Genomic DNA, 23790 nt, shown 5'->3' with positions numbered 1-23790 from the left:
GGAAAGACTATATAGATTATTTATCTTTTTAGTAATTCTCAGAAGAATAATAGACATGATTTAAATAATTTTATTTAATATGCATCCAACTACTGAAACTATCTCAGTCTCTGTACTGCTACTTGATTTGGAGTTGGGTACTTTTAAACCAATTCACTGTACTCTACAGGGGTCATTGATTTGCTGATGAGCAAGCACTTCATAATCATTAAGTAGAAGAAATCAGAAGTAAGCACCATGTACTAGAAAGGATGTCTAAGTCCCTGAAAAAATGCATTATTAAAAATTTATAATTTGGGGCTGGGGATTTAGCTCAGCGGCATAAGCGCCTGCATTGCAAACAAGCAGTCGTGAGTTCGATCCCTGGTACCGATAAAAAGGAAAAAGCAAAAAAAAAAAAAAAAATTATAATTTTACAAAAAGCAATCAGAAAACAACTTGCACATTGAAAACTGTGGAGTGTGCTTCGGTTCTCATCCAGTGTAGCAATAAGGATCACCAGATGCAAACACCGTAGCAAGCTTGGTTTACCCAGCCACTATTCTCCATTTTAACAGTCTTCATAAAAACCGTGACTTCGTAATTTGAGTAAAGTGAAATTAATGGAATAAATAATATTTAAACCACTTGCTGTTATACTTGTAACGGTAATAACCCATCTCACTGAGTGAACAGTACTTAAAGAAGTTTCCTTTTAAATAAAATCTGTGAAATCATCCTGGTTTTATACAAGAACTGTATATAATGTCTTATTATCAGGTAAATTTTGGTGAGTTCACTCTTATATATAAAAAAATCTGGAAAAAATATAAATTTTTAGGTGACACACATATGAAGTACAAAGATTGTTCAAATGTAAGAGGTCATGAATTCCATCCTCTGACCACCACACCTTACATATTTATGGAAGAAGATCCAGCTCATTCAATCAGTTTTTGTCCAATACCTACTGAATGTATGAAACACATTTTTGATTAATAGGAGCTATATTTACATTTTGTTCTGTTCTGTTCTGATTTGGCTTGGTTGGTTTTGTGACAGGATCTTGCTATATAGTCCAAGGTAGCCTCAAATACACGGCAATCCTCCTGCTTCAGCCTTCCAAGTGCCAAGATTATAGGCATTTGCCAGTGTGCCCGGGTAGGAGCTATAAAATAACTGTTTATTCCATAAATTCTATTTGAGTACCCACTTCTCAAGTTGAGTGAGGTATAGTATGAAAAAACCCTAAATCACTTTTGTTGTCTGACTTTAATTCTACAGGAAGTAGCAGTAAAACAAGCACATGAATGTTCAATACTAGGCAAGTTACTCTGAAGGTAAAAGAGACCAGGGAAAGGGGAAAAAGAGATAAAAGAATTCTGTACTATTTTATTTGAGGTACTTATGGAAAATGATACTAAAATCCAGCTTTCCAGTACAGTGCCCCATGGGACACCATGACATTAATGTCTCTGCTGCAGTCCCATCTGCCTCCAGACCATGACTGTCACCCAGGTGGAACGTACACAACCCACCAGATGTGTGGCCCTCCGGAATTTTACTCAAAGTTTGGGGTTCCAAGAAGTTCTCATCTGGCTATCCCATCTAAATTGAGACTTTCATTTGCATTATCCACTTCCTTTTTATTACTTAGCTCCTCTTTAATATTTCACCCACCATAAGAAATATTTAAAATATTAATGTTTCATTCACCAGATGAAGTATTTCATACATCAAATACTATATTTGTTTTTGTTCACTCTTTCTATCAGAGTGAGAAGAAATTTTATTTATTGGCTTCACTGTTCTATTCATAGCTTCTAGAAAAGGGCCTTGTTGGTAGAAATCTAAAGTTAGTGTTGTTTAATATATGAATAAGCTTGGTGGTACTGATATTTGTGGAAAATGTTTCTTTAACCCAAACAATAGAAGCAAAAATAATGACTGGAAATATTTAAAATCATCTTGGAATGACCCAAAGAAATCCTGAAATAGAATGCTGCCAATGTGGATGAACAAGAATACATTTACATGAAAAGAATGAGAACAAAGGTTTTATATGTTTCAAAAATAGGCTATAGATCCTAAAGGTCAATATAACTATTTGACTATTTGCTACAGGTACTGGAAAAGCTGAGACAGTGTCAACAGAAGTGGAGACACAATGAAAACTTTTATGAATTTAATGTGGTTTCGAAAGATCTTAAGAGTACTAAAAAATCACCACCAGGCCTGATGGTGCATTTTAGATTTAGCCATTTGTTTCAAAGATTATTATCTGAAAATACACTGTACCAGCCCTGTGACATCATCTGTTCTCCAAAATTATAGCTCTTCTAATTCAGAAATAAAAGATAATAAGCCTATGATTTTATGATATGTTTTAAATCAAATTCAACCCAACTCCAATTCTCTGAGTTATATTTTTCTAGATACATTTGTACAACCAGTCAACAAATATTTATTGAATCATTTAATAAAGCCCATGAATGAAATAGTAATGTGCTAAGTGGCAGTATAATGACTCCCAAAGTGACCTCTTTTCTAATGTAAAGAAAATCAATTCTATTTCAGCAGAATTCTACCATAAATCCACCAGGATAATGTCTGATAGGGAGCCACAATCCATAAAAGTGCACAGCACTTCAAACTCCCTTTGCCAGTTACCGTGTACTAACTACATTTGGTGCTGAAATGATTTAACTACAGTTTTTACAATTTTATTCTAAGCTAAGACAAGAAGCAGTCATAAAGCAACAGAAAAAGAGTGCCACATCAACATCCTCCAGAACATACCTCTATCAACAACAACGGTCAGTTGATCTTTCTTAGCTTCTTAACACACACAGCAAGGAGATTGTGGGCCATAAAACAAAGGGAAAAGTAGCATGAGCTTTCTCTTCAGCCTGTGTTTGTAGGCAGGTTGTACTCACAGCACAAATCTCCTGGCCATGTATGCAGCTCTGACGGAGAGGTCTGCCTGCAGTCATTATGCTTCACTGGAACTACGTAGGTTTTACTACTTCCTGAGATTATTTTTTGAAAAATGATCTCAATGATCCAAGAGAGTTAAACTCTAATTATTGGTCATATATTTTTCCTGATTGTATAGTCTACATTTATTAATTCTATGAAGAAAATTGTGCAAAAGGAAACAATGGTGCCCTGGGTATCTCATATTCTGGGAGGCTGAGACAGAAGGATCACAAGGCAGAGTGCAGACTGGGTAACTTAAAATCTTAGTGAGAATATGTCAGAAAATAAAAAATAAATATGTGGATGAAGATGGAGGTCAGTTTTAAGTTCCTGGATCCCATCCTTCAATAATGCAAAAAAAAAAAATTTTTTTGGCTAAATTTTATTGATCTTACATATTCAACTGTGCTTAATTTATTTAAAGTAATACACATTATGTTAACACTGATTCATCATAATTCTCCTCATTCCTCATCAAAAGTGAGATAATACAAAACAGAACAAATTTGCTGAGTTCACTACCATCAATGATATGGATTAATTTGGTAAAATATAGCTAAAGTTTTCCAAGCAGAAAAATGACTTTCAATAGTGTTTTCAATTTTATGTGCAAGATTTCTTTGTTAAGAATTGATGTTTTCCAATTCATCACCAAGATTATAGAAACAAACTCTATCATCCTTGACTCAATTATTTTCTTTTTGATGTAACTGTAAAATCTGGCATCCCTGTATTCTTTTTTAGATTCTCTTACTATTGTTCTTCAAACAAGTTTACCAGTGGATCATTACTGTGTTAAACAGTGTGCGACTTTCTGCTTGTAAGGGCACAGGGCTCCTGCTGCGTTTCTAACATTTTTTTCTTTCATGAAGGTTTTTCTTTCTCTCCTACTGTGCACACATAGCAATACTTGCCAAGTGGAGTCTCATGCTTGCAAACTCAGAGTTTTGTTGATCTGGATCTTGGATCAGATAACCTCTGAGTAGGCAAAACACTTTTCAGTCTCCTTCCAAAGTGTTTTAATGGCTCTATTTTTCTATTCCCTTTCACAGAGTAAATCTAAGAATTGGGTTATTCTAGAGCACCAATTTGAGTTCTTAGCTAAATAAATATTCAAAATTGTGAATTTTAACTACTTATGGGTCAAATAAATCATCTCTATGTAAAGATGTTTAGCTTTAATGTGTATGCGGCAGATAAAATAAGCTGGAATGACTCCTGCGTCAATGAATATTCCCTTTTCAAAAGTCCACATTTTATTCTTTATTTGTTTAGAGTGTGTTTGTAGAACATGATGATTACATCCATTGTAAGGAGTGGTACATGCATAGAACACATTTGAATTCTTTTAAAGTCCATTTTCCCTTACTTCATCCCTCCCAAATGCCCACATTTTAATAAAACTTTTATTTTCTGGGATTACGTGTCCCCTTTGATGCCTATTCAAGTTCCTCTTTCTGTCAAGGTTGGCTGGAATCCTCTTGTATTTCACATCCCAAGAGGCTGTACATTTGATTTTGATATCTTCTGTTCTTGAAATTTAGTGTGCAGTCTTAAAAAATAATAATAATAAGCTTTTCCCATGTTACAAACCTGGCTACAGCATTTTTCCAAAAACTTAATGGAATAAATAATCCATAACAAATGAATATTTTTCTTAAATAGCAAACTTTCATTACTGTTATGTTGAAATATGCCTTTGCACATTAAGTACTATGGATTTTAAAAAATTTAAACTGCCACAGTAAGTAGAATTTACTGTACTGTTTTCAATTTCTTTCCAAATTAGTAGCTGTTTAGAGACTCATTTTCTTAGAGCAGAAATCTAAATGCCTTTTGGTGTGTAAAGTTCACACCACATAATTTGGACACTTCAATCATTTTGTTTTGAAATTGTATTTTACTCTTGTATTTTACTCTTAAACTTCATTCAGGGAAAATATTTGTACAGCATTAAAATAAGCTAACTACAGGGTGGCAGATAAATTTTAAAAATAGCATTTTTATGATTTAAATGAAAATTGCACTTTAACAACCTATTTTCTGATTTCCCCAATTGCCCTCATATGAGTTGATGTAACTTTTATTGGAGAATGGAGGAAGTGGGGCAGAGAGAGGCTAAGTGACTTGCCCCAGGACACTGGGCATGGGGGGGCCATGCTGCAGTTTAGCATGCACATCTGGGACACTGCATTTAGCCTCTTGTGTTCCTTTCACTGTCTGAACCAACAGCAGACAACTGTAGTGTTACACCTAATAAGATCAACGCTTAGCGTACAGAGGCTCCAATATGATTTCCCGCTCCTGAAATATGAGCACTCCCCACGAGGAATGTAAGAGTTTTGGGAACTGAATTTAATTTTCATCATCATGGAATTGTTGCTTATTGCTGCTTCAGCATTCCAAGTGCTCGCTTCATAATCTGAAATTAAAACCAGTTTCACTGACCACTCAGTTTACTGTCCAGGAGACATGTGCTTCTCACTTACATCTGGATATTCTGTACAGGGACAACAGATCTAAGCAGAAATTGGGGTCTGAATTTATATTTTAAAATTGAAGAATCAGTGGGAGATAGACAAGTAATTTGCTGTTTTCTCCCGCCTCCAGTTACACCTCTCCACAATATTGTCTTTATATGGATAATGTTAAAAATAACAGTGTTTTAATTAAAATGATATTGATTATACTATTTCCAAAATATAATTAGCTTCTCTTTTTCATCTTATCATGAGATTATTAAAATGTAAACTAGAGATAACAGATTCTTAACAATTGAATTTTTATACAAAGCTTAGAAGATCTCTTTCTTACTTAGATGATACCAAAATTTTGAAACCTATGTTCCAAACTTCCTCCAAAATTTCTTATCTTTTTGGGTGCTACTTACTTTGAGAAGCATTCTCTTTCTGTCATCTTTAATGGATTTTTCATTTTATCACCAAATTATCATCTTTTGTAGCATTTCTCATTAATACTATATCACATAAATAGTGGTAGCTCAGTTCACTAATGCGCTTGTTTGCAATTTGTTTCTCAAACAGAAGCATTTGGCAAAATTATGTCTTTGTTTATAAACTCTGCATTGGGTAACAAACAACCACAGCCATCTCTCCCACTCAAACACCAACCATCGTTTCCAAAATTGTAGAACAAATTAAATTCATGTACCAAGGCAACACACGGTATGATGTACCTGTTGTATTATTGCATTTATTTTCCTAAGAGTAGGATATTATATGCTGTTATTTATTTTTCTATGGGCTTATAGTGTTTTCCCATCACAGGAAATTCATGAGTATAGCAATCGAAGTAATTATGGACATAATTGTCTCGTCACAAAAAATTTATTAAATGAAGTCACTGCTGCTCAAATTTCCATTACTATTTGTAGTTCTGAATACCGATACACAAAAATACTATAATCATGATGCCCATTGGAATTGAAATAATTAGTGTATTTCTGGTGCTTATCTTTAGGATTTTGCCTCTTTTGAGGCGAAGGTCTCTGCCCCATAAGTTATTTCTCTGCTACTCAGTGCAGCTCAGGAGACCTTGCCAGAATTTCCAGGACACTAAATGATTAGTAATGAAACAAGTTTAAGTCATTCCAGGTGAATTCATTTGCTTCTGGATTTTCATATGTTATTTGACTGTACCTACTGGATAAAACAACCAAATTTTAAATATATGTTTTCCATATCTTTGGAGAAAAGAGTTGAACAATTCACAAACTCTATTTGCCTATGCGTTTTTTTTTTTTTTTTTAATTAATCTTGTTTCTATCTTCTTGGAAATACTGTTCACATGGATTCTAATAGTGTTTTAGTTTGTTTGTGTTTTGTTTTATTGTTTGATAAGGTGAGTTCAAGGTCTGAATTTAAACCAGCTCATCTCTGTTACTTTTCTCATTGCTTGTTTTTCGAGACAAAATACCAGACATCTGAAGTTAAAGGAGGGAAAGTTTATTGTAACTCACAGTCTGTAGAGATTTCACTTTGTAGTTGGCTGGTATTAATGCAAGGTGGCGTAACAGAGGGGCATCCCAGTGGAGAAAGAGTTAGTGGTGAACAGATGATACAGGAAGCAGCATCCTGCCTTCTTTCTTCTCCTCTTATATTCTGTCCAAGCTGCTACCCTTTGAGTGTCGTCACCCACACCTGGAGTGGGACACTCTGAACCTCAACATCATTCCTAGATCAACATCACATACCCCAATCCTACCACCTTCAGAGCTCCCCACCCAAACCACGCGAGTCTTGGGGGAACACCGCACAGCTCTTCTCTGCACTATGTAGATGCATATTTACATTAATGTAATCAATGTTGTGATCTTGTTGTCCAAGAGATAGATAGATGACTTGCTCCGTGTGTACTAAGAAAGACTGCGTTTTTGAAGGTACTCCATTCTAATGAATATTTGGTAGATGTGAAACCTAATATGAAATAGAATGACAGAACCAAAATGAAAGAGGTTCTAATTAGTTTAAGTATCTAGTATGAGTGTTTATAACCCTGAAAACATAATTCCAAAGAACTCTGACAACATATGATTACAGATGCAATTAGAAAAGCAGGAGGGCACAGAAATACATCTTGGTGTGATGAGATTGTCTCTTAGGAAACTGCCTGTGATTCTTATATTAAAGGAAATGTACATTTCCCTTCCGAAAAAATCCTTAATCCAAAAATCTGAAGTTCTAAATGCTCTAAAATCCAAAATTTTTGACTGCCAATATGATACCTGGTTACCTGTGATAGATTAAAAATGCAGGCATATTGTACAAGATTCACTTCAGGCTATATGCAAAGGGAAAGTAAATAAAGATTATGGTTAAACCCGAGTCCTATTCCCAAGATATCTCATTGTGTGTATTAAAAATAAAAAAGTCTGAAATCTAAAACGTCAACTGCCAGACCTTTAGATAAGACACACTCAACTTATATCTGTGTAGCTGCACATTTGGTAAACTCTTTATAATGACCATAAACATTTATTGAAACAATTTGATCCATAATTAAATTCCATAATTTACATAGTGCAAAATAAACCAAGTTTTTCAGAATTTGGTTAATAATGTAAAAATGGATCAACATTTAATATTTTAGGCAAAGATTGTAAACATTTCAAAACAAGAATAATTCGCTTAGTCATTTAGACTTATGTAATATGCTTTACTTCCTCTAACACTACTGCACCGAGGTAGTCCCTGAAATCTTATATGAACTTGGAAAACAGTAGGATCAGGGAGAGAAACGGGACATAAAATGAATTAAGATGCCTTATGTACATGTGCAGCTCTCCATGATGACTATAATCATTCTGTATTGCAAACGTATACTAAAAATCATAAAACTTAAAAAATAAATAAATGAAAAAGAGATTTTTAAAAGAAAACTTTAATAATATTGTCTTTTAACACCTTGAATATTCTACAGTATTTTGTGATAAAGAACATATATAGAGTAATAATGCTGAACTTATCTTTTATTTAAAAAAAAACTGTAGGATTCCTTGAGAAAATACAAAAAGCCTCAATTGAATAACAATGTTTACTTTCCTGATAACTTTTTTTATTATCCCATTTGCTTTTCATAACAGTTACAGGCAGATATATATACTGAATCTTTTTTGCTTTATCAAAATAACAGCAATGTTTATCCTGGATTTTTTTTTTTTTGGTAGTTGTGTGTGTTTTATATCAGAGACCAAGCTTGCACTTCATTTCTGAGACATGTACTCTCACTTTTGTAAAATAATTCAAGATTGCTGAATAAAATTTTAATAGGATACTTATATGTATATGTCTAGATAAAAGAATATTTTTGTTTTCATAGGTTCTTGAAAATACACTTTTTATTGAAACACATACTCAGAAGTGTGTCTTTTATCTTTTCAGAGAGAGGTACAGAAAAATTTGTGATGCATTTGATCTCAGGTTTTCTAAAACTTTGACGTGGGTGCAACTGTTGAATTTTAGATATCTTGCTGTGGAGCGGGGAGGTCAGTCTCCTGTTGGATGGGAAGCCGCCTGTAAATAATGTGTGCTTGAGGATGTAACTCTGACAGCTTTCATGAACAGCATGGATGACAATGAAGTGAGAGTGCTTGAAAATTTTTCTTACCCAACAATAATTATGGGAGCACTCACTGCCCATTAAGCTTAGGCCCTTACTTTTTTTGACTTACACAAGAAGTGTGGATTTTATCGTTTAATCTCTCTCTCTCTCTCTCCCTTCCTTCCTCCACTTATTTTTCTTCCCTTTCCCTTCCCTCTTTCTCTACTCCTTTCCTTTATTTCCTTCTATTTTTTCTTTCCCTATTCCTTTCTTTTCTTTCTTTCTTTCTTTCTTTCTCTTTCTTTCTTTCTTTCTTTTCTTTCTTTTTCTTTATCTCTTTCATTTTATCTTTTTTACCTTCTTTCTATCCTTCCTTCCCTCTCCCTCTCTTTTCTTTCTCTGTCCTTTTCTTCCGTTTCCTTCTTTCCACCGTCCCTCCCTCCACTGCTCTCTCCTTCCTTCTTCTCCCCCTCACTCTCCCTGCAGATGACAAGAGAACAGTATATTTTAGCAACACAACAGAACCACCTGCCGAGAACGGAAACTGCACAGCTGTACCCAGTGGGGATTTATGGATGGCGAAAGAGGTGCTTATACTTCTTTGTCCTTCTGCTGTTGGTTACCATGATAGTTAACTTAGCCATGACAATATGGATATTGAAAGTTATGAATTTCACTGTGGTAAGTACCACTATGATTTTACATCTATTACTTTAGTTCAAAGACCATCCAACACTGCAGCTTGTATTACTTTAATTGAAAGTTATTCATCTCAAGGTTTACAAGTATGTGTCTTGAAATTTCAAGAATCATTACATTTTATATGCATTTAATATGTCTAGTGATGATACACATGTGAAATTACTTCCTGTCACTTAAGAATGGAAAACTTGGATTATGACACAATACATTGATTAATTTGAATCTCAGAAATTATTTAAGTTGTAAGTATGTAACTCACTGTGTCCAAAAATTGAAGAAACAAATAATTTAAGAGATATTTTACCATGATGTTATGAAACATAGCCGCTATTAAATTGTTCCATGTGGAGAACATACTTCTATAGTTCTCTAGTTTTGCTTTCTAGTAACATGCTATGTGATGGAATCTAAATTCTGCAATTTCATCCTGGGCATTTTAGACCTTATTTATAATGCCACCCAATGGTGACCACCTTCTTTCAGAACATATACTTGGTAAACAAAAAGTAAACCACATATGAAATCAATGATTTTCTAATTCAGTGATGAATTTGACTTCAGTGTTTTGAATGTTTATGATGAATCTATGAGGCTGGCTTAGCTGGAAAAATTCTTTGCTTTAGCAAATTCTGCTTTAGCTCCTTTGCATTTTCTGGCTCAGTACTTACCTAGAGAGCTCTGGTAGGGTCACAGGTCAGCAGGTATCTCATGCTTTCTGAGAACACTGTGAGTCTTCTGTGTTACTCTCTGCAGCCTCAAGCATGAGACTAAAGCAGATTGTTTAGCCTCATTGGGATTCCTATAGTGGGCTAGTTTTTACACCTTTTCTAAGTATTGATTGAGTATGAACTTTCTGATTTTGCCAATACCGAATTCTAACTTGAAACATAACTGAAAAAGAGAAAATGAGCCCAGCATCTTACCATAGTGAAGGTGAACACATATATTTCCTTCATAAAGAGTTTTGGAAGGCAGAGGGCCTGCCCTTCCAGACAAATCCTGTAGCCGTGGAGACCATGTTGAATAGCACATGCTCATGAAAAAAAAATAAATAAATAAACTGAGGACTGATTATTTTTTTACTACTAAAGTGCAAATTTTGAGGGTAATCTTACAAAATACAAAGAAAAGATGGATAGGAGCCAATATGTCCTCCAAATTAGGAAAAAAATAATAATTGTGTTCTACAGATGGATACATGTTTAGAGCCATGGACCCTGGCAGCTGAGCCTGTGAGACACAGGGCAGGGCTGGGAAATGAATCACTTCTGGTGAAATGTTCTGATAAAATTTGTGGACCACTGCTTTGGCTCAGGTTTTCCTCTGATTTGGGAATATTTGACGCAAATATCACTAACTTTCCCTCTGGTGAGCCTGTTAATCCAAGCTCAGCGACTAACTGCACTAGTAATTCACTTCACTAAAACTCTTGGATGCTGAGCATAAATTTTTCAATCTCATTTTGCTTCACTAGAAAATAACATTTTAAAAGAAATAGACTTCCCTGGATCTTAAATTTTCATCAAGTGTATTTCTTCTATTCAAAGACATATGACGAAAGCTTTAAAAATATAAAACCTTTCTCAACCCAGAAAGGTTTAGTTCTATAGAGGGACCACAAACCAGAAATTTTCAGATTCACTCCACATGAGTTTACGGAGTATATTTAAATTAATCAGAAGGATATACTAACCACATATTATTCCTTCATTCATCACATTCCCAACATCTTGACTCACGCTGATGTGAGGACCAACTAAATGACTCATGGAAAGTAATTGAAACCCACCTATGTCTTCCAGATTCCCAGAGACCTCTATGTGCCTGGCACACATGGACCTCTAAATTTAACTTCATCTGGCAAAATGCAAATGGAAGCATAGCCTTGATGATAATAAAAAGGGGTTGTTCCATAAGAACCTTGGTAAAAGATTGTAGCACTTCTCTGATTCTGTTTCTTCTCTTTCTGTCTCTCTCTGCCTCTGCCTCTGCCTCTGCCTGTCTCTGTCTCTGTCTCTCTCTCTCTCTCTCTCTCTCTCTCTCTCTCTCTCTCTCTCTCTCTCTCTCTCTCTCTCTCTCTCCCTCCTTTAAAAAAATCACAATTTTGAGGCCAGGTATGGTAGCACACATGTATAACCCCAACCCTAGAGAAGCGAAGGCAGAGGCTGGCTGTGAATTTAAAGGCATCCTGAGCTATGCATTGAGCCTGTGTTTCAAAAAAGTCATCAGAGTTTGCTTTTCTTTTTTTTTTATAATAAAAAAGAAAATTGTCCTTCCTCCAGCTATGTAAGCCGTTTGTACATAGCTGCTGTTAATGGACAGATGAAACTCTAATGGTTGTATCAATATAGTGGTTGTAAAGTAACATTCTATCCCAATGAATTTATTCAGAATTGTTCAGAGAAATCCAGAATTATTTAAATAGATGCAGATTATTGCAGTGCTGAACATTGCAAATTAAGTTGTGTATACTTGAAATATATGAAATAATTTGTATTCCTCCTACCTTGGAGCAGTAAAAAAATCAATTTTATGGTTTTACTAGCACATTATATTTGTATCTGTCTCCACAGTGAATACCAAAGACTAGTTACCATACTTTTTTTTTAAAGCAAGAAGCAGCAATAATGTGCAAATTGTTTGAGGAGTGTTATTGATCTACACAAAATATATCGCACTTTTATTATAACTGTTGCCTTCCATACTTGCGAATATGTGGCTATTAACATCTTTTATTTGAGCAAATTGGGCATGTTATTGTTATCAAAATATTGTGTTTTCAGCACAGCAAGGATAGCTGCCAACCTATTTTCTGATACTGCCTGGAATCCTTCATTATGAGTATGATTGTACATGATCTGTATGGCTGATATGACCTTATTAACTCCTGTTTCTCATTTTGTGCAAAATAAAATCATCCTGCTTATTGAGATACCTATCTCAGAATACCATGAAAAAGGAAATGAGTTCATACTACAGGGTGATAGACAGATACAGATATAAACAATAATTTCCTGACTATGCTATTCGATAAATGTAGGCATGAGTTGAAGAGGGAGATTTTGGAATTTCATTTTGCCATGATTGGTATAACCCAATTATTTAATATTTGTTGCTGCTGCTATTTTGTTGATATGGTACAATGTCTGTATGGTTCAATATAAATGGACTAGTCTTTTTATCAGGCTTTGTATTGAGGCAGAATTCATTCCTGGGTTCAATTCTCATACAAAGTACATTACCTCTATATTTGAAAATTGCAAATTGACACAGCCATGAAGTTTTTATTTGAATCCTAGGTGGCTAAGCCAAAATTGCTGACATCCATCTATGTCAAAATGCTATTAGATATTTTCACTAGCTAGACAAAGAAAGTGAACATAAGTGAAATTATGGAAGTTGCACCTTAGAATTCAATAATTACCCAGATGTATATAATTATTGAAGCATTTTAATTAAGTGGGAACATTGTAGGGGATATTCTTAGCAGCTAACATGAGTAGTTAGGTAATGTAGGACTGAAAGGAATTTTCCAGGAAGTATTGGGTATCAAAATAATTTAGGTAGGAGAGGGACTGAGGGTCTTTTTTTCCAACACTCTACGTAGTATAAGTTGTTTTTTAATAGTCCCTACATTTATTCACTCAGCTTGTACTGAAACTCTCCTCAATGCAAAAACTTGTTCCAATAAATCACTATATAGTATCTTTATTATTAAATACCTTATTAAATATTTTCTTGTGTTCATCTTGTATATAACTTTAAATATGAGATTTTACTTTCCTTAGAGTAATATGACATGAATTTATTAAATGATTCATCGAAATTACTGTGTATTCTCACACACACACACACACACACACACACACACACATACAAATGCTGCGTACGTGAATTATTGACTACCTTTTCTTTTCTTTTTAATGTGTAAAATGCCAAAATATAGAAGATCTATATAGAAATCACCTTGATTTCTTCAGTTTCAAATGCTTTTCTTCATGATAAATATTATCTCTATTATACATGCTTACAGGATACGTATTGTTTCTTTCTATATATTGCTTTTTTATAGTTACAGTCTATGGAGTCATTTCTATAGTTCTTTTCTTGGTATAAGATTCTAAAATTTGGAGTACACATATTACCATACTCACCTGTTTGCCTATGTACCGAAAAGCTAGAGAGTTTTACAGTTAATGTTATTTTTTAAAAATGTGAAATTATATACACTTTTTAAGTCCTAAATTCAGTGTTATTTCTAATCACTATTAAATGAAGTATCTCATATGCTCAGGTCATTCTCAAGACCACGTTTTTATCAACATCATTAACGCAATGATATAATTAATGGGCATTGTCAGTCTACCTACCTGGCTAAAACACGTTTGCAATGAGTTGTTATTAGTTAATATGTCTTCAGTTTTCTTCATTAAAGTCTCGATCTTGAGCCATTACTTCGAATGAACATTTCTGTCTTTATGCATGCATCCATTTCTTATTAGCAAAATTATATTCTCATTCCAAAGGCATTTTATTTCTTACATAAAATTCCTAATTATAGATAAACATATATTGAGATTGAACTTTAAAAACCACGTTTCATTTTTTAAATTTATAATTTGCTCCATAGAGTCTTCAGCAAATTTTATATTTATGTGACCTCCGTCATCATCTATTTCTCTTTTCCCAGATGGAATACAGAATTCTTCTTCCTTTTTTTTTTTTTTTTTTTTTCTCGATACTGGCTTCCTACATTAGAAGGTCATGTTTTCCAATTTTAGGCTCTTCATAAGTATTTGTGGAATAAATATCAATCCTTGACTTGCACTGGCATCTATATACATTGTGATTTATGTCCTTCCAAAGCCACCTTTATCTGGGTGGGCTGAGATAAGAACCAGTGAACTTCCTTTGCTGCTATTTAAGCCTCATAACACAGAGGAACATCCTTGTTGTACATAGTGGCATTTATTGTCTTCTCTATTGAAAAATCAGCTTTGTACTTATAATATCAAATAGAATAACCCTCAGGAGCCTCCTTAGCTAAGATGTCATACAAATGCAGAAGACAAGAAAACCCTAATTCTTCATACAGAAAAAATAGGCATTATCCACACCATAAATAATTTATTATGTAATATTTCATACTATAAAAGATTATGTAATATGATTAAGGCATAAATAATAAAATGGACACTTGTGCCACTATTTTTTAGATTGAAACATAAAGTTTATCAGTATATCCTAACTGTATAACAATAACTAAATTCTCAGTATTTCCCTGATTTTATACAATTTCATGTATGTGCATATACTTCAAACATTGTATTGCTTTTCGTTCAGCAATACTTTTGTGAATATTATCTCATATCTTGCTACAATTTATTTACTGTTGTCAAATTCATGGAATAAGCATATCCTTAATCCATCATTATTTTTATTTTTGGTGATTTTCTTTTCATCATTTTTATTAATTGTCTGGCACAAGAACCTGTGAACACACTTAGATATCAGCACTGGTACTGATGGCTACAAAAATGCAAACTTTTCCAGGTTCTGGGATTTAGCATATAAGTGTAGAAATCTTGACATTTAATGTCATCTACTTTAGTGAAGTAATTAAATCAGTTTACCTTCCTAATAACGTGTAAGGGTTTCTTTGGTTGGCTTTGCCAATTTAACCATCAGCAATTGCTACCTTCCTACCTTGTAAACCACAGATCTGACACCATTCTCATGAGGATTCTACTAATTCACTGTTTCTGGTATGCTTTATCCTATATTTATAGGACTTATTGTGTTATCTTAGGCATTAAATTTTTGTTATGTATTTCTAGACTTGTAGCTTATAACATTATAATGGAAAATGTGTATCCTCATAGGAAAAATCATCTCCGATACCTCTTCATTAAACCATTGAAACCAGTGGAGTGCGGTACTAGGATTTTCTAGAAAACTCCGTTGATCCAGTTTGGCTTCGTGGGTAGGATATTTGTAATTTCTTAAATTTACATTGATTAAAAGATAAAATTATGCACATATACAAATTCTAAACAAAATAAACACCACTAGTTATAATTTAATATGCAGTTACCAAGGTGAAAAGGGCCAGCAACAGTAAGCAGTATAAAAAAGGAAGAATTTAGCCAAGTAGTCCATGAGAGTATAAGCAAAGTATAAGTTTTGTTATTTATATTTTATACAGAAATATTCTAGAATATGAACTCCACATAAAACTTTGAAATGATTGAAAACCCTGTGCTTTTTCTAGTAAGCACCGTTTTTCTGAAAACTGCACAACTATACCAGGGTCTATGATGCATATGCAAAAATTTAAGAACATAAAAATAATTCATTTTCCTATTCCTTAATGTTATACAAATAGGGAACAAAACCAGATTCTCCACTAACCAGCAGTAGAAACCTTTATTCTATAAAGTTAGTGTCAGCCTGAAGATTTTCCTTAAATTTTTGGTATTGTTAAAAACACTTCTATGTAATAGTCAATTGTTAAACTGGGGAGCTCTATGTCCCTATCTTTTCTATTAAATTTATTATCTGTGTTACCTATTGTAATATATTTAAATTGTGGCTTTCTGGAATAGATGTAATAGTATCATATTTGTGCCAGACACATACTAACAGCTTCACGAGAGTCTGCTGTTATTACCTTTCCTTGCTGTCTGCTTTTCCAGCTTCACTGAGACTCCATCAACCATGTAACTTGTTTTTTTATATTGAGATTGATAATAAAACAATCTCGAACACATTAAATATTCTTGACAGGTATATATTAATAACTAAGCAAATAAATAAAATAATTTATCTTGTTAATATTGATTATCTGCTTAAAATGTAAGCTCCTGCATTTTGGAGCCAGATCGCCCGATGCACAGTCTGGCTCCAGAGTGGCCGCTGAGCAAGGGTCAGGTGCTGGGTCCCTCACCTCTGCAGCTCCGGTTCCTCCATCTAGAAAGTGCCAATTGGAATTTTGACCTCTTGTGTATCTCAGAAATATTAAATAAGTGAACTCTACTAAAAAGTTTTAAAGTAGCTGAGTGTGGTGGTGCATGACTGTAATCCCAGAACTTTGGAGGCTGAGGCAGGAGGATCGTTGTGAGTTCCAGACCAGCCTGGGCTACAAAGTGAGCCCAAGGCCAGCCTGAACTCATAGTGAGACTCTGTCTCCAGAAGACAAAAAACGAACATACTAACACATACTTTTAAAGTGGATTCAAATATTAAAATTCAGTTGTTGCTAAGATAATGACAATTATTATGTGTGTGTTACTTGTCACTGATTGACATTATTTTTTATGATACATTTTGTGAAAGAAAATATATTTTCTCAAGATGTTGAGGAATAATAAAAATTCTTTAGGAATTTCTAATACAGTGCTCAGATATAAAACATCAGATGTAAAATATCTAAGAGGAGCAGTCCACGCTGTCAAATACTATTAATATTTTGGTGACACTAAATGTTTATTCTGAAAACCAGCATTATCAGCCAGCAACCTTCCTGGCCTGTCTGAATTGGAGATCTAACTTTGTTTTGAATCCTCTTGAGAACTCTAATACTTAAAGTTGTCTGTATAATAGAGTGAGCTTTCTTTCTGTTCTTGGTCTTAAGTGTTCTGAATTTCTTTAGTAATCAGAGCATTAGTTATGTGATTGAGCTATTATATTATGAATTATTTTATAACATCTTGAATAACAACCCTTAGGCTATAATGCTTTAATTGTGGGAGATCCTTAGTTAGCAGCCATTAGCATGTAGCTTGTTTGAGGATTCTGTTTCATAGAACAGATCTGACTAAATTTCACAACATGGGAAGTAAATATTGTATCCCCCTTGGCAGATTGTAAAACACAAACTTAGGGAAATTGAGTTTCCCAAGGTCATGCTGGTAATTATGACTGGAAGCATGGGTGGCAGTTTCAGAGTTTAGGCTCTATCTCATTCCATTGTATTAGTATCATTTATATTAAAATCTATCTTTTCAGTAGTCTTCATTAGTATACTTTGTGAATATCTTAACACATTCATATAGTGCAATTAAATATGTAAATAAAACACCATTGCTTTTTATTTGTGGCCTTTGGCGAAACGTACCACTATACTTTCAACAATTTTTTTAAAATCTTAATTTCAATAGCATTTGTTTGCAGTACATAATGATTATATTAATTGTAAGATATGGTAAATGTGTAAAACACATCTTAATTTTTTTATCTCCTCCCTCCCCTGTCCTCTCCATCCTTTACTCTTTCTCATTTTTAAAAGATTCGATTCACTGTTAAAAACGCATAGTTAATGAGACATTAATATGGTGAAAACTGCTCTTTAAGTTCCAAGCTGACTGCACTTCTGAGTTTAAATCATGAACATTAGGCTTCTTTTCTGGTTATGGTAATGGTACTTATTAATCATGCGATTATAAAACAATGATTTTCGGCAGTTTATTTCATTCCTGTGATTTCAGTCCATTTTTCAGTTCAAACTATATTTTGCTGAGAAGTAACCAACTGGCCATTTAAAGAGGCCACTCTTTAGGCAATCTAGTTCATAGATAGTCCACCTTCAGAGCTGTCATTTCCACGTTTCCAATTCTCTCCTCGGTACACGCCCCACCAGGTGGGACCCTGGAGCTGAGGAAGCAGGTGGGTTCCAGCAGCAGGCAAACACACCGTCCCTCCGTGTGATGTGTGTGGATTTATTAAGGAGCTTGTGAGAGTGAATGAGACAGTTAATTTGCACGGCTGCTTCCATTATAACGCTCGGTTTGCATCTCCTCATAATTTTGGGACAAATTGCCCCTCTCCATTGAAATCATTCATGATTAGTTTTAGCCCAGCAGTACATTTTTTCCCTTAACTTTATTAAGAAAAATTTAGTCATTTTTATCCAAGTTCAAAGGACGACTGAGTCACAGTTCTCTTTGCTGAAATTATCTATAAAAATTGAAGCATAACATAAATCACAGAGTATACATATCCTGGTCAAAATAATGTTCCTTAGAATATCAGATAACACAGCAAGAGAATACTAAGGATTAAGAAATTAGTCGCTGAGTAAAAACTTTAGATATTACAAATTTTTTAATTCTTATGTTGAATATATTGTACAATATATTTGAGTAACAAAGTCTTGTTCAGTAAACTCTCTTTACATAAAAGGAGACAAGAATTCAGAACATTAAAATCCTTGGCCAATGTGGATGACTCACAGCTAAGTCAGACAATAGGGTACCTCACAGGATTTAATTAAGCACCTGCGTGTTCAGTTATGCATTACACAAATAATGATACATAGTATATCTTAAACACCTTGATAGACAAAATATTTAACTTCTAAGTAGGATTTTGAGAAGGGTTTTAAATTTTAATATAAAATGAATAATTGTTTTAAGGATCAAGAATTTTGTTGTTTTGTAAAAAAAAAAGTAAGCAATCATTTTTCAAAAGCATAATGGCAATGTTATTACATTTGTTTTTTCCAGTTATGAGATCATTGAAATAAAAAGGGTTTGTATTGAATCAGTTTCCATGATTTTTTTAATGTAAATAACGGCATCATATCTTTTTAATGACATTTTGCAAACAAACTCCATCAAAATCAGTATTATTAATTATAAACAGAGCTAGAATTTTTGCTTAGTAATCATAGGAAATCAGCATTGAAATCTCCTGGCAAGTGATTGCACTGTACAGTGAGCATGAAAGAGACACCATGCATATGTCCAAGATTGTGTGACTGGAACTTGACTTGTTTCTATAATTTTGTCAATAAGCAATGTCAATTAAGGAATATATACTTGTTGTCTTTCAATTCATAAATTTTGCCATTCAAAATTTTGTATTTTTCTGGGTTTAGGAAATTTTGAAGTGCAATAAGCTTCTGTTAGTACTAATATTTCCTTTATTCTTTCTTGACTTAAACAAAAAATCACTGAATATTTGCTAAACTCCTCCACATAAGCTGAAAGAAGTATCTTATTAGTTTTATTCAGCAAAATGCAAAAATCTCTATATATGTGTTACCTACATAGTCATCATGAATGTACATATTCCTGTGAAGATACTTATTTTAAATGTGCACCAGCTTCCTCAAATACTTCTAAAAGGATTTTTCTCTATTGTAATATGTATTTTAATCAAATTCATAAAAATTGTAATTCATGGGTGACATTTTATTTCTCAACTACACTATTATTTTCATATGCTTATTAATTTTATCAGAATATTTCAGTTTTTTCTGGGAAAATCCCCAGGAGGGAAATAGCTGGATTGAATAGGACTTCCAATCCTAGTTTTTTTTTTTTTTTTTTTTAATCTCCATATAGATTTCCTCAGTGGCAGCATCAGTCTAACTTCTACCAACATTGGAGAAGAGTTCCTTTTTCCCCACAGCTTTACCAACATTTGTTATCAGGTGATTGCTTGATGGCAGCCATTCTTTCTGCAGTGAGATGAAATCTCAGTGTTGTTTTAATTTACATTTCTCGAATGACCAGTGATGGTAAACCTTTCTTCATGTATTTATTTGCCATTTGTATTTCTTCATCTGAGAAGTTCGTATTCATCTCAGATGCCCATTTTTGAAATGGATCTTTGAATTTAGGGGTCCCGATGTTTTTTAATTCTTTATATGTTCTAGATCAAGTCCTTTGTCTGGGGGGGAGCAGCTAACTAAAATTTCTTCCCATTGTGTGGATTTTCTTTTCATTCTTTTGGTGATTGTTTTGGAAGTGCAAAAACTTTTTATTAAAATGAGACCCCAGTTGTTGATTCTTTGAAGTACTTCCCATGTGATTAGAGTTTTTGTTATGAACTCTTTGCCTACCCCTGTGTATTCAAAATTTCTACATACCTTGTCTTCCAGTAGATATAGTGTTTATATTTTAATATTTAGATCTTCAATACATTTTGACTTTAGCTTAGTGTATAGTGATAGACATGGGCCTAGTTTCAGTCTTCGGCTCGTGGAAAGCCAAGTTTTCCAGAACCGTTTATTAAAGAGGTTATCTTTCTTCCAGTGAACATGTTTGGCCTCTTTGTCAAATATAAAGTGGCTGAATGTCTTTGTAGTTGTGTCTGCATCTTTTAATCTGTTCCACTGATCCTCAGGTTTATTTTGTTGCTACTAACATTCTGATTTTATCACTTGTCGGTGTCGCTCCCGGCCGGCAGGAAGAACACACGACAAATTCTGACGGTGTGCAACCTTGTCTTTATTTGTCTCCGCGTGGGCCGCGCGAGGCCTCTGCTCTGCCACCAGTCCTTTCTCACCGGTGGACTTCCTCTATCTCCCTCTGTGCTTCTCTCTCGTGGCGGGAGAGGCACTCACTTTTATAGGGTAACAGTGGCCAATCAGTTCAAAGCGTGCGATGCGGGCTGATTGGCTAACATCAGTTGTTGCTAGGCAGACTATCTTACAGAGCGGGTTGTTTAAGTCGCCAGCGCGATCAGGGGGCAGGAAGCAGGCGCCAACTTGGCTCACTCGATGGGAGGGGTAATCTAGCTCAGGCTTTGCTCTTTCTTACAGGCCTCACGTCCGCCAAGTAAGGCGACCGGGCTCGGCCGCGGCTCCCAACATCTCCCCCTATTTTATTTATTTTGAATGAATGTACGCATCGCAGCCCGCCCTGGATCGAGTGGAGAGGCTTATGCCCTGTGTTGAGGCCCACCGTAGGCCCTTGGCTTGGACCCTGGTCGGCCGTCCCTGGGTCCGCCAAGGCCTTGAGACCCTCGTCCTTTTTCCAGGGCCAGGAGTGAACTGGACGGAACCTGGATGCACATAGGCATGCACTCATGCCCCTCCGTGCGATCCCCTCGGAGAGACATCTAGATCTGGGCAGATTCTAGTAATCCAGCGGCTTTCATGCAGTATGGGGTAGGGCCTGGTTTAGGTCGAGTCGTGCTGGGGAGGCATGCTCTTACCCGTCATTGACTCACCTACCCTGCTGTGTGGTGTCAATAGGGAAGGAGTGCGGAAGACCCGCCACATCTAGACCCGGTCGTAGGCCAGTCAAGCGAGCCATGCGTAAGCCTGGGGGTCATTGTGCCCATCACGGGCTGCTGCCAGGGCCGCATGGGCAACCAGGCGTACTTGACGCCAGGCCGCCGCAAGGCGCCCATTAATAAATGATGTGACCCATCGGAGCAAGCATGGTCCTATAAGCAGGAGCAAGAACAAGGAGCATAGAGGGCCTAACAAGGGTAGCACATAGGGGAGCAAGCCGTTCCAGGCCCCCAAAAAGGGGTTGTCCTGCAGTTTTTTTAGGGCTCATCTTGTTGTTGGGTCTGCGGTTGGCCTCTGGTGGAACAGGCCTGATCTTCAGTCGAGGGACTTGTCGCACGCGTCAACCTCTCTGGGACCCACAGTGGTTCTCGTCCCGGTCCCTGCGGAAAGACACAAACCGCGCCTCGGTTCCAGCTAACCACCGGATCCGGGCCCATCCATTGTCCTGTCAGGACATCTTTCCATCTAACCCATCCTTTATTTTTGGGGATGGGGTACAATGTGCCATAGCTGGGGAGCAATTTTTACTGTTTAAGTTTAAAAAATTGTATGTGAATAATGCCATAGATAACCGCGCCTTTGGAGGCAGGCCTTGGCTTACTCCCCCTTTTTGTTTTTTTTTTTTTTTTTTTTTTTTTTTGGTCTTTTTCGTTTTTTTTTATTTTATTTATTTATTTATTTTTTTTTTTATTGGTACCAGGGATCGAACTCGCGATTGCCTGCTTACAAGGCAGGCGCTTATGCCGCTGAGCTAAATCCCCAGCCCCTGTTTCCTCGACCGGCGTTTCTCTCAGCCTGCTCGGCAGAGAACTCTGCGTACCATGCTCGCCAGTCTAAGTAGCTGTCTGAGGGTAGACATGCTTTTGCCAACTGGGTCCAGTCCGCTGGGGTGAGCGGCCCAGAAGACAAGATTTTTAGCATAGCTATGGTATAGGGTGCAGTAGGACCGAAGGAAGTGACAGCACTCTTAAGCTCTCTGATCTGCTTTATCTCAAAGGGTTCCCAAACATTGCGCCCTTGGCCTGGGGCCATTTGCACAGGATATACTCCATAAGGACCGTAATCTATTCCTTGCATCGGTGGATCCCTCCGGACCATCGTTCACCCCTCCATAGCCGCCCATGAAAATACCGTCCGCCCCGTGGCGCGACGTCATAGGATGGCGGTCGCGACAGAGTGGAACGGGGCGTCACTTCCTGTGCCGGCTGAGAAAAGGGGGGGTCCCCTGTAGCGGCCTCTCGGTGGGGAACCACTTCTGGAAATGAACTCCAGGGTGGAGTGGATGGCTCTCTATCTCCTCCCCGCCAGGGGGCGCTCGGGGGTCCTTTCTCCTCTCTTTGCTTTTCTCGGGCGGTGCACGCACACAATTCGAGGCGCAACTCGGCATAGGGGTTTCGGGCCTCTCGGCTTCTTGCCCCACCTTCTAGTTCCTCCTCGTTATCTGAGTCGGAGGACTCCAGAGCTTGGGTGTTCTCTATCTTTCCCTGGATCTTCTCCCCCTGGATAGACCCCTCCCGAGAGCATTCCGATTTTGCCTGCTCAAAAGCATTGCGTGCGTCCATGATTTTCACGTCTCTAACTGCCGATGGGAACCCCTTCCCCTCCCCTTCAAGACACGCATGTATCATTTCCCACAGGGGGCAAATAGCCGGCGAAATATCGCCTCCCAATTCCCCTGAGGCGAGGTCCCCGCCTAACTTCTCCCATGACGGCAGGTTTAAATGCCCTGTGGGTAAAAACCAGGGAGCCACCCTATCTACCTCCGCTATGAATAGTTCCAGTGTTTTTTGACCCACCCTGAGGTCTCTAGATTTTAAAAGCTTTTTAAGGGCCTTTACCAAGGGCCATGCCTCTGTGCTCGGTAAATTACCCATCTTCAACCTCCGAGGGCTGTTACTCACCGCGTGTGACTTAGAGAACCCGTCACCTACGCGTGAGCCTGAGGGGAGTCTAAAAGCCCTGTAGGTGCGCGCCACCCAGAGCCCAGGCTTATCCCCCACTCACCTGTCCAGCAGCACCACGCTGGAGCATTGCACACCACCGAG

The 23790-nt window shown here is 36.4% G+C and overlaps 1 protein-coding gene across 4 annotated transcripts in view; it reads left to right on the top strand.

The window, feature by feature from the left end:
* The window catches only part of Sgcz (sarcoglycan zeta), a 943286-nt gene that overhangs the window by 558827 nt on the left and 360669 nt on the right, over positions 1–23790 (top strand). For 3 of the 4 annotated variants that reach the window (XM_063234591.1, XM_063234588.1, XM_063234587.1), the window contains one exon: positions 9505–9699. In XM_063234591.1, coding sequence (XP_063090661.1) covers positions 9505–9699 — 195 coding nt within the window. The remainder of the gene's footprint in view (positions 1–9504; positions 9700–23790) is intronic. The other variant, XM_063234590.1, reaches the window with a different exon arrangement.

The sequence above is a fragment of the Cavia porcellus genome, unplaced genomic scaffold (assembly GCF_034190915.1).
Source record: "Cavia porcellus strain 051 isolate PalLab524CR breed Dunkin Hartley unplaced genomic scaffold, mCavPor4.1 scaffold_24, whole genome shotgun sequence".
Classification (NCBI taxonomy): domain Eukaryota; kingdom Metazoa; phylum Chordata; class Mammalia; order Rodentia; family Caviidae; genus Cavia; species Cavia porcellus.
The sequence above is the reverse complement of the archived record's forward strand: the minus strand, read 5'-3'. Positions and strand labels throughout refer to the sequence as shown.